This window comes from Gasterosteus aculeatus, chromosome 21 (assembly GCF_964276395.1).
Source record: "Gasterosteus aculeatus chromosome 21, fGasAcu3.hap1.1, whole genome shotgun sequence".
Classification (NCBI taxonomy): domain Eukaryota; kingdom Metazoa; phylum Chordata; class Actinopteri; order Perciformes; family Gasterosteidae; genus Gasterosteus; species Gasterosteus aculeatus.
The window spans coordinates 20062481-20079659 of NC_135708.1; the positions used below are offsets into that span (position 1 = coordinate 20062481).

General features: G+C 52.7%; 1 protein-coding gene and 1 non-coding gene across 3 annotated transcripts in view; one reads left to right on the forward strand and one right to left on the reverse strand.

The window, feature by feature from the left end:
- LOC120811910 (cadherin-20) overlaps window positions 1-17179 on the forward strand; it is a 38357-nt gene that overhangs the window by 11339 nt on the left and 9839 nt on the right. The window contains exons 1-2 of one of the 2 annotated variants that reach the window (XM_078096204.1): window positions 12830-13048; window positions 15943-16202. In XM_078096204.1, the coding sequence (XP_077952330.1) occupies window positions 15999-16202 (204 nt within the window). In that variant the 5' untranslated portion in view covers window positions 12830-13048; window positions 15943-15998. Of the gene's footprint in view, window positions 1-12829; window positions 13049-15942; window positions 16203-17179 lie in introns of those variants that run through there. The other variant, XM_040167651.2, reaches the window with a different exon arrangement.
- LOC120811911 (uncharacterized) lies at window positions 14218-14850 on the reverse strand. The gene is made up of 2 exons (XR_013454181.1): window positions 14717-14850; window positions 14218-14615 (listed from the first exon to the last, which is right to left on the reverse strand). It is a non-coding gene; the product is annotated as an uncharacterized LOC120811911 (transcript).

Genomic DNA, 17179 nt, shown 5'->3' on the forward strand with positions numbered 1-17179 from the left:
GATTAAAGGATCTGACCAGCGGCACAGACTGCGTCTCGCCCGTTGTCATGGAAACACGGCGATTAAATAAGTTGTGCGGCACAGAAAGAAAAGTAATCGGGCTAAAAACCGGCCGCCCTGGTGATTCATGGGAGCCGTGGATTCCAGGAGTCAGGAAGCCCAGCTTAAGGCTTTTAAGACTCTTTATCAACCCCCCCTCCCCCTCCACCACCCTCTCCACCCTCCCACAAAACAACACAAACGCTCCCGACGGCACGCCCCCCCCCCCCCCCCCCACGATGGCACTCCGGAGTATCTCCACCCACGGCGCCGGCTGAGGGAGATGGATGGGGCGGCAATGCTTTCTGATTCAGTCTGCACAATAAGGCTGAGTGATTCTCTCTGTGTCTTGTGCCCCTCGCAACCCAGCGACCCCCCCCCCCGCCGCGCTCCTCGCTGCTCAGGAGATTGCCTCCCCTTTGCTGGGTGGGGTTGAGGTGATAGCCGCTAATGGACTCGGAGCCCTGGGTGCATTCAGGAGCAGGACTGTTGGAGAATCTCCCCGTGGCTCCATGCTGCGCAGGTGATGGACTGAACTTTAAAGATGGGACGTGTCACAGGGGCCTATGGGAGGAGAGACAATCCCCGGCATTGGGCTACGAGCACTCGTCTTTAGATGCTGCGGAGTGAGAAATGTCTGATGGGTGAGGAGGGAGGAGGGGTGGGGGCTTCAGCCGGACCCCCACAAGTTAAGAGCCCCGTTGGGCCTAGCCTTAGTTTCATAGCCTGCAGGTGAAAAAGGTCCTAATAGACGCAGAGATGCGACGGCGTGGTACCCGTGGTGTCCCATGTGGAACCCTCACGGGTACAACGAGGGTCATTTGGTGAAACCGGAGTGAGACGTTCCTCGGCGGAGGTTTGGAGATGGAGACTCCGGATGTTTTCTCGTTGTGGCATCTGAGTTCACCACGTTTGAACCGTGACGTCCCACCCGACCGGCTCAATATTTCGTGGGCGATGGACCGAGGACGGAGACGACATCACACACACGCACTCGGCTCAGTGTTGCATCTTATCACTGATTTATTCTACACAGGACGGCTATTAATTCGTTTCAATTATATTAATCTGTACTCCAAATGTTTTGGCTTTTGTTTTACGTTTTCTATCTCCCTTTGTTTCCTTCTCACGCGTCATTATTCCGCTGCCACGAATCGCCGGGAGACGAGTCGAACCCCACAGACGAGGATCAGAGATCTCATCTCGGCCTTCTGGTCCGCAGCTTTCTTTTCATCCCTCTGCTCTCCCTTCGACTTTTCCTCCACTTCAGCCGGGCCGAGAAGGGATTGAGACCGAATTATCCCCTCGCACCACCTCGCAACGAGACAGGATGGGAGGCGCGGGGGGGAGAGGGGGGGGGGGGTCGGCGCCCTCAAATTGCCAGATAGATTTAAGAGACTTAAAGAAAATAAGAGCCGTCTCGGGGGAGTCGGAGACACCTGGTGCGAAGGATTGAAACCCGGAGAGCAGGGCGCCGTACTCACGTGTCCTTCACAACGCTCAGAGGAGACGCCGTCTGCAGTATTCGTTGCGGCTGCAGTGGACGGCGGACGCGATCGCGGCAGAAGACACTTGCGCTGCCGCTTCACTCGTCCGATTGTTGGTTTAACGGCAGCGCCGCTCGTGGCTTCACGACGCCTCGTAGGAGCCGAATGGAAGCAGCAGGAGATCGGATGAAAGCTGCAGCTCTGGTCCGGCGTCCAGAGGGTTTCCCCTTTAGTTCAAGTATTAGATCGCTTCAATCTACTCACTAATTAATGTGTTCGGCGAGCTCTGCACAGTATTATGAAGACGAGGGTAGACGGCACCCTCGGGTCCCCTTGTGTCCCCCTTTTACAGCCAGAGACCAACGTAACCCCTCCGTGGTGGAGAAGAGCCAGGCGCTCGGGGCAGGGCGGGTGTTTAACATCTCGATTCTTCTTATTCGGGGGGGCGGGTGGGGGGGGGGGGGCTGTCTTGGCTGGATGCCGCTCCAACATCAACACGAGGTTGACGGCCATCTGGTCTGCAGCACCGAAAATCCCCAAATGGCAAATACCACCCACGGCCCGGGCTCCAGAAACAGCACAGGCTCCCAACAATCCGTCAGCCCCCCCCCTGCAGACCAAAACCAGGCAGCTTAGATCAAACAAAGGAGCCCCCGCCTCTGCAAGGTGGCAAGTGAGGCGATTTTCTTTGTTCTCTTTTCTTATTATTTTATTTATAGCGGCGGTTATCTGAGGGGGAAATGGAGCTTGTGAAGGCCAGGAGGCTCAGTCATCTGAGGGGGGGGCAGAGGGGGGGGGGGGGGGGGGGCAGGGTTTGTGAGGCAGTCAAGGCTGCGTGGACGGCCTCATGCCCTCTCCGGATCACCATTCCTATCCGAGCCGCTGTAAATCATCTTTACTGCAATGGAAACATCTATTGTGATTGCCTGCCCCTCTATTGGCCAAATGTCATTGTCACAATAACACCCTGGAGGGGGGGGGGGTCACTTTACAGTGATTACAGGTGGGCAGCGACAAATAAAAAACAATCTCCTGGGGGGGGGGGGGACTTTAATGCAGCAGTTAGCAGGTCGTGCATGAAAAGTATGATATAAACCACAAAAGAATCCCTTTAAAAAGAGAAACAAGCACACAAATTATTCTGAACACATATTTATTCCTATAATTCTGAAACAAATGGAATCTTTGGGACAGACAAAGATGAACTTTTGTCCACCTCAGCGGGTGAATTTGTGTATGCCTGTTGGGGTGCAAACAGTGCTCGTTATGTAAAACATGACCAGTCAATGCAAACGTGCGTCGGTCCGTCCGACGCCACGTTCACGCTCTCCACGACGCCCGAGCAGAGAGGACGCGGCGCTGTGCGCAATCGGAATAAAAATAGATTGATTTTGTAATAAATTGCGCAAAGATGCACAAAGTTTACGTGTGAAAGACCTTTACTGTAAAAGCTCTTTACTGAGATGCACAAACATGTAGGAAAGATGCTGCGTCCCACGAGGGGTCGGCCCCCGAGGGCCCCTCTTCAACGACGGCCTCTGAATGTCGGCCCAGCGACATGTTGCCTGTTCAGTCACGAGTATTAAATACTGCAGAGGCAGTTTTTCCAGGAGCTTTAAAAGGCCATGAAGTGAGTCCCGGTCCCCCGCTACTCATCGTCCGTCTCGTACGTCTTCAAGAAGAGGGGACGAAGTGCTTAAACGTAGACATCGTCCAGGAGGCCGCGTGTCACATCAGCATGCGGCGGAATTCTGCTGCTTCCTGCTTAGCATCTCCGTGACCCCCCCCCCCCCCGCCAACAGTCACATGTCAGCTTTGTCTTTACTCACACCTCCCCCTGGTTAGCCGCGTGCCGATTGATCCGCTGCTCGTTAGGCTAATTGACGGCGGCGTGTACCGCCCACCCCCCCCCCCGCCCCTCGGCGCCATCCATCAGCCGATCGATCGCATCGACGCGCGGGAGTCTCGACAAGTGTTCAGCTCAGTGCGGGAACAGAACGCAGAGGATGCAATGTTATTTCAGTGTTTGTGTGAACATTTCTTATCCGTATTTTTCATTTATGTTTGTTACAGACGTCTTATTTTATCTTCCTGTGAAAAATGGCTATGAAATGTCATCGGGTGTGAACAGTTTGACATGAAAAGAAGGCACACGTCACTCAAGGGACACTTACTGGCTTCTGGCAGCTTTCAAATGTCTGTATTCACCCAGACATGTAAATGTCTCACATGCAACGGATATGAAATCTATACTTTCTGTTGTAAGTCAACGGGTAGAAATGGAAGTGGGCGATTAAAACAAAACAACATATTTGAACCAAAAATGCCACAGAATTGTAGTGATTTCATCGTTCCCGGTCACCCAGAAGGCAACGATTAATAAAAATCATCCGACAGTCGATGAGAAAGATAAGAAGGGAAATGAGGTTGCCGCCCGACACGAAGACAACTTTCTCTATAGAGTCCTTCCCGCGTGTCACTGGGCCAGTAATGACCAGCGGGGCCGTTATGACTCACTGACTGACGACGCTCATACCCGAGTCCACGTCCCTGAGACCGGGGGACGGGGGACGGGGGGAAGACACAAAACACGGGCTGCCTGCGGGGAGTAAGGTGGACTTCAATCGGCTAAAAGGTGATAAAACATAATTAATTCAACCACCCGCTCGCCCGCCCCTCCTTTCTCCTGCGTCCTGTGAGAAGAAACGGCAAATGAAAAAGCAGCAGCGAGCAGGAAACCGCACTCACGGTTCCCCTCAAAGGAAGCGGTTTTCTCTTTGTTGGTCCAGCGCTCGACGACGCGGCTGCACGCGAAGCACCCCGAGTAACCCGTGTAACACCCCAAAATCAGTCGAGACTTTGTCCGTCGGGGGTTTCGGAGGAGGAGAAACTGAATCAGGAGGGAGGACGTGGCCTCTGCAAATGAGTTAGCATCAGATCTCTTGTCAGGCGGCTGTGAAATATGCGCCGAGAAAATGAGGCCCGAAGGCAGAAGTGGAGACATCAGAGAACGAGGGCGGAGTAAGCTGGCCGCTTCATCTCAGGCTCCTCATGTTCCTGAGAACTGGTGCACCTGTAGAAGCAGGACCCCCCCCCTCACTAGAGCAAGGTGGGAGGAAGGAGAACATGACTGGCGTGACAACCGAGCCCTCGTAGACGCCGCGGGCGGCTAACAGGAAGCCGCCGGTCCTCTCCGCCGTTGACCCGAGCAGAACAACGACTACCTCCTGTTAGCACCGAGGCCAGAAGAGGGTCCTCCAGGGTTTCGTTAGCCAGACACAACTTGTCCGGGTCGATACGGGTTCCTCAAAAGGCCTGATGTTTCTGTAATGTGGCTTCAACCCGCTTCAATATCCCTTGATTTATTTCTAAGGCTCCGCCAATCAATACTCATTTAATTAATCAAGTACTTTCTTATCAACATTGAATCCAAAGGCCGCAGGCAATATCAAGGTGCTCGCAGGTGATTAGCCTGAATATTCACACAACTTTTAGCATCTTTACGCCATGTTCTGTGTTCTGTACGTGGTCCTCTTCCAGTAAGAAACTATCTCAATAGATTAAGAAGCGATAAACAAAGCTAACGGCTAGCCGGTGATAGAGCAGGGTATGCTTTAGGGGCGGGGCTGCCTTTTGATTGACAGGTCTCTACGACGCTCCAAAACTATTTACTTCTGTTTATCGGGTGAACTCGAGGCCTTAAAAACGGCACTTCGTTAGCTCATCAGGCATCGGAGCTCCACGCAGAAACAACGTCCCGGCGTCGAGTCTTCGCTCCGGCCTCCGCGAGTCGACCCCGACCCTTCGCTGTACGCGGGGGGGGGGGGGGGACGGGACAGCTTATAAAGAACAGACTCACAGCTTCTGACAACCTCACACTGAGCACCGGCCAGGGAATGCAGGGAGGACTGAGGATGAGAATGGTGTTGCATGTATTTCTTGAATGGGGAACTTGTCTCTTGTGACGTGTGTCGTGTCACACGTGTGTCGTGTCCACCTCACACACGTGTGCTATGAGACAAGACTTCGTCAGCAAACAAAAAGGTGCAATTGCATCTCGTACAGATTGAGTTCATGTCACAAATGATGAAATCGAACTCCAAGCAAACTCACTCATTTCACGCTGAGGACGCGTTATGAGCAGAAACTAAGATATTATATTAACGGATTAGTTTTTAACGGCTTTGCCCTCCCGATGATTAATATCCGCGTCACAGTGCAGCGTAGCACAGCCCGCTCGCAGGACATCGCATTAAAATCTCATTACAAACAAGCGATTTGGTTTTTGCATTGAGTCTTATGATGTTGTTTTCTAAAACCAGGTCAAGATGCCTCGTCAGCCGGGCGACGTGCTAATGAATGAAATCATCATTTTATTAAGTTTCCAGAGACGTTTTCGCCGTTATGATCATTTCTAAACTGCCGTGAATTGACTTGAAGGGAGAAAAACACCTACAGTTTGTTATGAGCTGGACATTTTCCCGAAGCTGTAACGCAGTTGTGGTTCTTGTGTCTTTTTCGTGGGGGACGTTTCCCATCAACAAAGAACTAAAGAGCGCGACAGAAAGGAAGCGTACGAGCTGGAGACTCGCACAATGAGACCGGAGCGAAGGGGAGGTTTCTGTCTCGTGTGGATAATTACATTTCTACCTTTCTCTGGCAGTTGCAGAGCCTTAATGCTGGTAATTAATTTAATTATTTTTGGCCCTGGCTGTTGAGTGCAGATTAGTTCTCTCTGAGTTGTGGGGATAAACACGCGGTAATTGCTTATTACTCTCAGAGCCCGCATTAGATTATACTAAAGCCAACGAATTAGAAAATATCCAATCGCCTTAAACGGAAATTCTAAATCTGCCGTCGTTGTCGCGGCTCGTTTTCATTTGTCCGAGGCGTCGGTGGCCGTGGAGCCGCGCGGCTTCCGGGCCCCCGACGCCGCTATACGCGATATTAGAAGGTTATCGTGCTCATTCCGTTGGTACTTTTTCTCAAGTTAGAGCTGAACATTTTTCCATCCTGTTCCTATTCATAAAACCTTTACGAAACTTCTCAGTAAAATAATTGTTTCTTTCTATTCATGTCCTAAAGCACTTGTGGAAAATAACTATTTTTAAGAGGATTAGCTGACGATTGGACCACAGCCCCGCTCACGGGTACATTTCCATCCGCTCATCCGGTCTTCTCCTGCCGACGAAGGGACGTTCTTTTGTCAGCAGTTTGGCCACGAATGCCTTCAAGGTCGGCCCCGCGGATGTACATCAGTACTCTGCCTCTGATGCAGATTCGTTATTTCGATATGTCCCATCGGTTTTGCGCTAAAGCTACAAAACAGAGAATAAGATGTCTGCCGAACCCCAGCAGAAATGGGGCGTAAGAGGAAGTTCGTGACTCATGGAATCTACCCGAGTGGAGTTCAATTACAAGCTTCTGCCTTTTTCCTAAGAAGCGCCCGAATATCTACCTCCCAGGCTCAATCTGTAACCGACACCAGAGAACTACCTGAGGCAGGTGGCAGCGCACGCCGGTGCGAATGGATCAAAGAGTCACAAGTCCTGCAACCAGATCTCGACCCAGACACCTCCAGACACCTCCAGAGCTCCGAGCTGCTCCTTTGTGCAGCTCACATTGGGTGAACCAACCCTTCAAAGGTCTCGCATCTGCTCAAAGTATACCTGCATCTCCTCCACCACTTGGGTTGCCCTGCAAGCTAACAGACGTAGCAACGTGGCTGGGGTGGGACGGGGGGACGGGGGGATCATAACACGTTTATTTTACATGGTTAGACTTCACAAAGTGTGTCTACGGGGCGCAGGTCCCCGTTCACTTTGAATAGGGCGACGTCATCAGTTGCAGCCCGTATTTATTTAGTATGTATCACTACGAATTTGTATGTTCAAGATTCACGTATCCATTTTTACCAACAGGTTTTGGAGATCAGGCTGGTTTAGAGCAGCTTGCACTGAGCCTCTTTGCACTCGCTGCCTCTCAGGTACACTTCACACCTCACGTCTCTCTCTCAGCGCTCCCCTTTTTTCACCGAAAAACATCCCGATTCTTGCCGTGTGCGGGTGGGGGGGGGGGGGGGGGGGGGGGGGGGTGAGGAGAGGGGGATTTGGCGTCCTGCAGAACGCACGCGCACACACACTCTGTGGGGTTACACTCGCTCAAATATTCAACACCCCCGTCTCCATCCACCCGTGCGTGTTGGGAGGATGAGATCCTGGGGACGACGGGAGGTCGGGCCCATTCATTACACAGACACATATCATAGTGAGACGGCTGCCGCCGCCCCCCCGTTCGACGAGGCAAACACAAAGCCCGTAATTAAAGATGTAACAAAAGCTCCGTCAATTGTTCCCCCTCTCGTCCCCGGTGGCGCGTCGCCTCGCATTACGGTCTGCCGTGCTCGGCTGCAGCAGAACTCCTGCGGCCCGCCGAGATGCACGCACTTTGCTCACTCGGCATCATGTGTATTTAGGTGATAAAGATAAACGTGAGGTGCACATAAAAATGTGAACGGCAACGGGCCTCCATCGCCCTCGCTCCGGCCACCTCCGTCTTCCAGCTGTGCTCTGATGCCGCGCGGAAATGCACTCGGGGTGGAACATCTGTTTCGTTAGCAGCGAGCACTAGTCGCTCTGGGTCACTTTCCTCCCCAGTGCTCACAAACCAAACCAATATCCTGCTTCTCATGCCTTCAATGAATGCGGAGGTGTCACATTAGCCTACTTCGTGCACGGAATGAATTCCCCCCCCCCCTGGTTAATGCCCAGATCAGCCCCAGAAGTGTCACATCTTCAAAAACTCATTCGCAGCAGCAGTGGCGGCGGTGGCAATTAATTGCGACTTTACGGCGCGCCGGCCGTCTCTCTTCTGCTCTCGTCAACGCCGAGAGTTTCTTCATTCCTGGGATAGTTTTTTTGTCATTAAAACCAGACGCCGCTCCGTCTATCGAGCACACCGAGTCCTTTCGGGGGGGAAACCGATGCCGATGCCTCTCAGAACGCCGCCTTCCTGCAGCCCAGGAGGCTCCGCCATCACTCACCTGTTTGTTTGGATGGGATACAACAACGGGACGCCTCCTGCACACCTTTTGTTTTCTGCAGTAAGACAAGGACGAGTTTAAGAACCAAGACGGTTGCGAAAAGCGAAGCTGATGCTTCACGTGTTAAAGCTGCATTCTGTGCAGTGACCAGCAGGGGGCGACTCCTCTGCTCCCATAGAAGTCAATGAGGAAATGACTCTACTTCTCTGCAGTGACCAGCAGGGGGCGACTCCTCTGCTCCCATAGAAGTCAATGAGGAAATGACTCTACTTCTCTGTAGTGACCAGCAGGGGGCGACTCCTCTGCTCCCATAGACGTCTATGAGGAAATGACTCTACTTCTCTGTAGTGACCAGCAGGGGGCGACTCCTCTGCTCCCATAGAAGTCAATGAGGAAATGACTCTACTTCTCTGTAGTGACCAGCAAGGGGCGACTCCTCTGCTCCCATAGAAGTCAATGAGAAAACGACTTCTCTCTTGATTTATTCCCTCAGGAAACATTGTGAACATGAGTTCATGGTCTCAGTTTCTAGTTTAAAGTCTTCTTCAACACAGCATGATGTTCATTTATGGAATTATGGTCAGTTGAGTCCCACAGAGCAGGGGGTCTTCAGGGTGGAGACCTTCCACAACGTCACACATGAAAACACCGCTTTCGTCCTTTCGGCCCGTCGTGGAGTCTCAAGATGGGGGTCTTCAACATAATCGCTGTGAGTGCACAGATGGGGAGGTCGCGCTGTCTGGTAAAAGGGTTCACGATCCACGTTCCAAGACATTTCGACCCCCAAATAGTCTGTTTGTTTGAACGAAACCGCCGGCAAAGCAAAGGTTTTGTGGCTGTGAGACCTTCTGAGATGATTGCGCATTTGAAAGCTTTTAGTTGCCCGGTGTGACAGAGAATGTTTTCCCCGGCGCGACTCAACCGAGCGTGCTGCTGCAGACCTTGGGAGCAGGACTCCAGATGGAAGGAGGACTTCACAACTGTCCTAATTGAATTTTTTTCATGCACCAGCAGTTAGCGAGTAATTGGCCAATATTGGGCTTCATCTACAGCACAGCACAGTTTCACAGATGACTGTAATGGAATAAATACATCCTCCTCTCCTCTTTCCTCTGTTTACTTTTATCATGTTTATGTAGTTTGAACCGAGAACGAAAACTTTTCATCCACGGAGAGAACCCCCCCCCCCTCCCCCCCCACTATGATGAGCTCTGTAGTTGGAAGGCGAGAGGCATGTGGTCTGTGTGGAACCAGACCGGAGCCAACAAAGGAGACCCCCCCCCTACTCCCCTGCACCCCCTACCAAACGTGTAATGGAGCGCTCCCTCCGCTTGTTATTCTATTGACTCCAGGTAGAGGAACCTGCTGGTGTGCATACTGGGGGGGGGCGGCCGTTTGAACCCTTAAAGCTCGGTTTAATTAAGGTTTTAATAGCGAGGAGTTCAAATAGGTTGTTATTTTTCATTTGTAAAAAACATGTTTATTTATTTTGTTGTTGCCTGCGTGTAAATAATGAATCGGCTTCGCAGGCGAGCTGCATCCATAATTCAGCCGTTTCATGTTCCGTGTGCATTTGTGTTTGGATAACTCGCGACACGTGTGCCCCCCCCCCCGTAATCTGCTACTTCAAAAGTTACTTTCGTCGACTCTCGGGGGGAGGGGGGGTGATGGGGAGTGACAGAGCGGTGGGGGAGGGGTATCAGAGCGAGGCCCGCCACGCCCCGAGGTTTGAGGTCCTGCTGCTCCGAGGCCCCCACGTCTCCTCAGCTCCTGTCAGCTCATCAAGGCCAAGTCCCCGCCTACCCCCTCGCCCCCTCGTCCCCCCTCCCGCCGGAATACCGCATCAAGCGGCCCGGGAGCCTTTTATCCCAAACAGAATGCCGCCTCTTGTCTCGGCGGAGAGGCTCTGCAGCGAGCGCGGCGCTCCGAGTTTAACACGGCGGAGTGAAAGTCGATACCCTGCAAATGGGCTGGCGGGGGGGGGGGGGGGGCGTAAAGGTCACCGGGATCTTAAAGAAGACACAGCGGGAAAAAACGCCAAACAGGAAAGCGTGGTGATGGCGGTTTAATGTCACGGTTCAGTCTCTCAACCTGGTGCCAAACGCGACGTCTCACAATCTCTCCCGACATTCGGCGTGAAGGTCGCCGGCTCGTGTGTTCACGGATCCCTCGGCGGACGTGGTTCGACCCGCGGGCAAAAAATCAGACGTGAAAAGCTGCCGCGTGACCAGCCGGCGGCCTGGAATGTCCTCCCGTCCTCGGGCAATTAAAAATAATGACAAAAGTTAGGTTTCCATCGGAGTGCTCAGAGCTTTTAAGAGCTTATTTAACTCTCAATCTGGGGAGTCGGAGTGTTTATTCAGTGGAGCCTCTGGTTTAAAAAAAAAAAAAGCCTTTGAAACGTCGGCCATAACTCTGGTGAGACAACAAAGCCAATCCAAAGTTTTTAAGTGGTACTGAAGTTGTGGTTTTCCCTCGGATCAAGTCGGCAGCGTTGGTCGTGGCTCCTCGTCAATGAATAAAAAGTGGCGGCTGGTGACTAAAGGAGAAGGAATTAACTCTCGCTTACTCCCTGTTGACCTTTCGCTCAAAAAGTGAGTCCAGATTGTCTCTTATTTAGTGCGTAATCCTTATTTAACTGTTGTCTTTACTTTGTACTGTGCTGATGATGGAGGATAATGGAGTGGTAACGACGTAACGGAGAGGACGCATGACTCTCGACAGCCGTGAAATGTTCTCTTCCTAATAAAGGAATAAAGGTGCCGCGACACAGAGCAAGTCGTGGCCTTTACGAGCTTCAGGAGGAGGCGTGAAACCCACCGTGTCCCGACAACATCCTGCGAATTATCCCCAAAGTCCGGCAACGCCACTGTATCCAATCCGTTTCTACGGGGGGGCGCTTGTTTTGCAGACGTCTACTAGCGTAGCAGACTCTTAAAAAAAGCCCCTATAGGTTCAATTTGTTCTGCCAATTATGGTCCCCGCTCAGCCGCGGTGAAGGGAGGCGCCGCTCAAATGGGCCTGAATGGCCCCTTCTCTTCTGCCCCCCCCCCCCACAAAGAGGGAGCCCCTGGCCTGCTTTTTATCTTTTTATTTTCCGGGGGACCAGTCATGCGGCCGCTGACGGATCGGCCGGGGCGATAACCAGTCAGGCCTTCAGAGAGACAAAGTCTGTAGTGGGGGGGGCGGGTGGGTGGGAGGTGGTGGTGGGCGGGGGGGGGGGCAGTGGGAGGGCTCGTGGTGAAGAAGAATGAGCTGCCAAATGAGAAAGAGGACGCATTGAAAAGGGGAAGAAGCATATTGAGCCGATGGAGAAGGACGACCTTTTGACCATCTGGCTCGGTGGGAGGCGACGGCCTTCGTCTGTGTTCTCGGAGCCGCAAACCGTCCGGGTGATGGAGGAGAGTCGGAGGGCTGACGGGTGGAGGGATTAGTAGAAGAAACACAGGGGTTTTCTGGTTGACATCTGGAGCTCCGTCACTTTATTCGGACTAAATATAACAAGAAAACAGCTCAGACTGAAAAGCCGCTTCCTGTTCCTGTGTGTTCTCATTTCAGTTGCAACGCGGTCGAGTTCGTCCTCGATGAGGTTTCCCTTTCGCCGTCCTGCTCCTCACGAGGGGGAAATTTGCTGGAGACTCGACTCTTTTTTTTTGCTGCATTAATTCCGTGATTGCTTTAAATAAAACGCCGCTATTTCCCCGCCTGCCGCTAAACACCGATCAGATCTCCGTGACCGCCGCTAATCTCCCGCTACACTTTCTCTGTGGGGGGGGGGGGGGGGATTTTTCAGGATGTATTCTTTCCTTTGAGAGAACTAATTGCTTTGACTGTGACTGTGCAAGCGGAAGAATATAATGCAGTTTAAAGCTCCATCTTCTATAAATCCCTCTGCATATCAAGCCGTGTACAATGCTGACTCATTAAAATGCATTAGGGCCATTAGCCCCCCCCCATCAACCTCATCCTATGCGTTTCAAGGACCCTGCCCCCCCCGTCACTTTTGTGGTGCGTGCAGAAGCATTTCCGTGTGTTGCTTCCCATTTACCACCACATGCTTCCCTCTCATTCCTCCATCCCTCAGCTCGCCTGATTTCACTCCAACCCCCCCTCGCAACTCTCAGTTACCCCCCCTCCATTCCTGCTGTCAATCTACCCCCCATGCTCAGGGTGGCTGGATTACAGAGGAGAGAGGGGGGCTTGGAGGGGGGGTGGGGGGGGGGCAGTCCTCTGATTGTAAAGAGAGGGAGAATTGGTCCTCTGGTCTGATTGGGTCCCAGATGAGGCCGGGATGAGAGTGTGTGCAGACAGCCTTCATGTCTCTTCTCGAGGAGGACGCTTAGGGAGCGAGGACTCAAGGTGACTCAACTTCTACCGGGAGACTTGAGAGGGGAGAGGAAGACTTGAGGGTGGGGGGGGGGGACACAAAACGGGACGAGGACCGCAGGAAGAAAGTTAAAACGGGAAGAAGAACAGAAAGGTAGGAATGTTTGCTCGGATATTAAAGCTCGACTTTCAGCGGTCGTGTTTGGAGACGTGATGTGAGGGAGGGGGGATGAATAAGGCATGTTGGGGGGGGGGGCGAGAGGGGGGGGGGGGCTGTCAAAAAGTAGTTCACGGTGAATGTTTGGTCTGGCGGCACGTTAAGAAAAGCTTTTTTGTGATGGAGAGCCCGGAGACTCGGGAGCGCGCCTCGGATCCTCCGCGCGCCCGCTCCTTCACGCGAGGAGACGCGTTGGCATCCGGACCTTCCATTGCCCCCCCCCCAACCCCCCCTTAACGAGACACGAGGGGTTCGGTAAGCAAGCAGACGGGAGCTCCGTCTCTCACTGCGGGGGGGGGGGCACCGATCGCAAACTTCTGCGGTGACGCTCGTGCACAGTGACGTCACTTCCACGCAGCGGGGACGAATAACAGTGTGCGTGATTTCATAATGACAGGACTCCTTTTATGGCCCTCGGAACGGACCAAATGTGCACCGGGGGGGCGAAGAGAGAAACCATTCAGGACGAGGTGCGTGTGTGTGTGTGTGTGTGTGTGTGTGCGCGCGCGCGCCTAAAAGGGTCTAAAAATAGATTGCAAGATAAACAGGCGCGATAGGTCGCACGCGAGCTTGAACAGACGTCTGACACAGGACGAGGTGTCTGCAGCCCCCCCGCGGGGACCTTTCATTTACGGCCGTGTTTAAAACAGATGCCCCCCCGTGGGGGCCGTGCGGAGGGGCGGGGCCTTCTTAATAATAAGTTTGTGCAAAGTGCAAAGATTCCCCGTATGAGAAGCCGCTGGGGGGGGGGTCGGAGAGGGGGTCGGAGGAGGGGGCGCATCCAGCGTGCACAATCGATTGTGGTTAACAAATTGGCCGTGGTGTTTTTATGCCCCGCCCCTTTTCACGGGTCCACCTAGTTCTTAAAAAGGACCCGTTTCCACAGTCTGGGAGGCCTCTTTTGGCCACTGTGAAATCAGCCCTTAATGCCCCCCCCCCACCATGACCTCAGCCAGCAGACGGGAGGGTCTTGATAACATTACAGCTGGAACTAATGATAATCAGACTTCCACCGATCAAAGCGTCACATTAACATGTTATCCACCTTTTTCTGTCCGGTAAACTCAATATAAAGTCTACAAACAAGAACATGTGAGAAGCTGATATTAGGAAATGTTCCACATTTTTTATTTGAAAAAAAAAAAGAAAAATATTTATCAAAAAAATGTTGCCTGGTTTAACTTCTGGTACAAAAACGATACTTAAAGCAACTTTTTTTAAATCACCAAAATAAGTCCAGCTTCTCAAATGCGTCAGTTCCCATTAATCTGAAATTAGAAATAATATTGCATGATTTGCCGACTAATCAGGGTCTCTGTTGAGGTGGAGGTCGCGGCGCCGTTGCGGCGTCTCTCTGGTCGGCTGTCGGAGCAGCAGGTGGCCTCGGCGTGAATGTGATTCAACAATATGGCTCGTCGTCTCACATCCAGCTGCTCCACCTGTCAGTCGCTTCGTCTCCTCCTCCCTCTCCACAGGAAAACACCTTTTGCCTCTGAGAGGTTCCCTACCAACAAACAAACAAACAAACAAACAAACATCAGATCTTCCCCTTGTAGTCGGCGAAATAAAAACTCTCTCTCTTCGCGCTCAGGTCGGGAGAATTACCTCGGGTCTTGGGCCCGAGCTACGCCATGCGATGGCTCCTCCACCCGCCACCTCGCTCCTCCACCTTTCATGCTGCCGTCCCGCAGCTCGCCTGCTGAACGCCAGCTGCCTTTAGCCACGACCGAGAGGAGGGATGCGTGAGATGTTTTGCCAGCACAATTACGCTCAAGTCGACCTCATCAGGGAACGACAAAATGGAGCAAAATGCTCGGCTGCAAGCCTTGACCTTTGACCTTTGTGAGGGAAGAACAGGGAGCTAATTTCCCCTCATAATGGCCACCGGACGGCTTGAATAGAGAGAAAGGAGGAGGAGGAGGGGGGTGGGGGGGTCAAGTGTCACCCTCCCTGCCAGGCAACACACACTGACAATGCAGCCCCCCCCAAAAGAACCCCCTCCCTCCTCTGGCTTTTGTGGCTCAACAATGATGCAGTGAGGTTGGCGATAGAGACTCTCTCTCTCTCACAAAACATAATGGAGTCAAACAGTCTCTCTTTCTCCCTTTTATCAAAGCTTCCACCTCCCTCCGCCTCTCTGTCCCGGTCGCTCACGCCCCGTTTCTGCCGCGAATACGCCCACGTTACACCCCCCCACCCAACCAACCAACCCCCCCACCAACCACACCAGATGTGGCCGTCCTCCCGACACATAAAAACAAGATGCCGATGGAATAAAAAACAGGCGCCGCATTACGATAAAGAGCATTGATTAAGCCTCAACAACGACACTTCTCCCACAGAATGAGATGGTGAGATTCAAACAGCTGTATTGTGATTTGGGAGAAATAGAAAAACCTCACAGACAATATTCAGATTCTCTTTGCTGCGCATTTAACTGACAAACTGCAGAACTGATTACTTATATGGTTTATCTAGTGAGCCGTTTCCTGTTGTTCATCAGGACATTGTTTACTAAGACAACGTATTTGTGTGGTTGCTTGGATACAGGAACGAGACTCCTGGCTAAAGAAACAAATTGACCTCCATGCTGGGGGGGGGAGGTTACATTGACACGTCTCCTTCACTTCTCCTGTCGAGGAGACGTGATGCTGCTGCTTCTTCTTCTTCTTCGTTCAGCTTCGATGAGGCTCATCGAAAAAAAACTCTGTGGCAGAGGAATGATGTGCGGCGGGATAAAGAGGCGTGCTTCATCCGCCGGTGTCCCACGGCGTCCAAAAAGGACAAAAACGTCCCTTAAAATTGTGGCTAATCCGTCTCTTCTCCTGCAGGACAGAAGCTAGAAAAAAACAAACAACTGCACTGGTGAAGAAAAGAGGAATCAACAATGGGAGGCCGATCGCGCCCCCCGGCAGCCGGCAGGGCCTCGCTCCTCGCGGCCCTGTGCATCTTGACCCTGCTGCCCCGCGGCCTTGTGGGTAAGCCGGCGGAGGAGGGGGACGCGCTGCACCGGGTGAAGCGAGGCTGGGTGTGGAACCAGTTCTTCGTCCTGGAGGAGTACACCGGCCTGGAGCCGCTTTACATCGGAAAGGTCAGTGATGCCTTCAGCGGAAGCACGAGCGCCCCGCGGGGGGGGGGGGGGGGATTTAACCAATGCGGGGGAGGAGGGGCCTCTTTTCCGCGTGACCTTTTCCTCGCAATGTTCCTAAAGAGAGATCTCACCGGGCCACACTGACGGACCTTCAGGGGATGCTCTGGAGGTCATCATCACGTGTGGGCGGGGGGCTTAAGCGCTACACTGACACTGCAAAACACATGTAAAATGAGACTAAACCCGTAAGCGTTGGTATGCAGAGTCTGAAAAGACGATTTGCAATTTCCTGCAAACTTTTAGATCCTATTTTTTCCTTTGAGAAGATTGCCGGGGGGGGGGGGCGCAGACCCCTAGAGGTCATGTGCTCGGACCAGTTGGAAGAGTAACAAGGCCTGAGAGAGTTCCATCTTCCTCCTCCTCCTCCTCCTCCTCCTCTTCGGAGATTCTTTTTTTTAAATCTGCCCACTCGATCCTCAATCTGACTGAAATGGGGGATTTCGACGAGCTGGGCAGGATTCCCAGTGAGCCACTCACATTGTGAGATACCACAAAGCGGGGGGGGACGGAGGGGGGGGGACACGCTCCGGAGGTTTTATTCAACTCAGCTCAGCCTACCTTGACACTCCTGTCGAGGGGCTTAGTAGTCCGGTGGGGGGGGGGGGGGCAGGTAATTGATAGCCAGAGTGTAAAACTCTTTTCATGGATTTGGGTGTAAAGGATCAGCGGCGGAGAAGGAAGATGAATCACGGCGAGACTCGAGGACGCCGCTTGTTGATTGTGTTCCCCGCTCAGGAGAGCGAGCGTGCAGGTGGGCGCCTTGTCCTAAAATAGATAAGCGCTGCTGGGGGGGGGGGTATTGTAAACACGTTGCTGTGGCTGCAAACTTTTCGCCGCTCCACAACCTCCATCATTTCACTTTGGGGGGGGCGTTTAATAGCGCTCTGCCAGCGTGATGGCGGTAAGTACTCATCGAA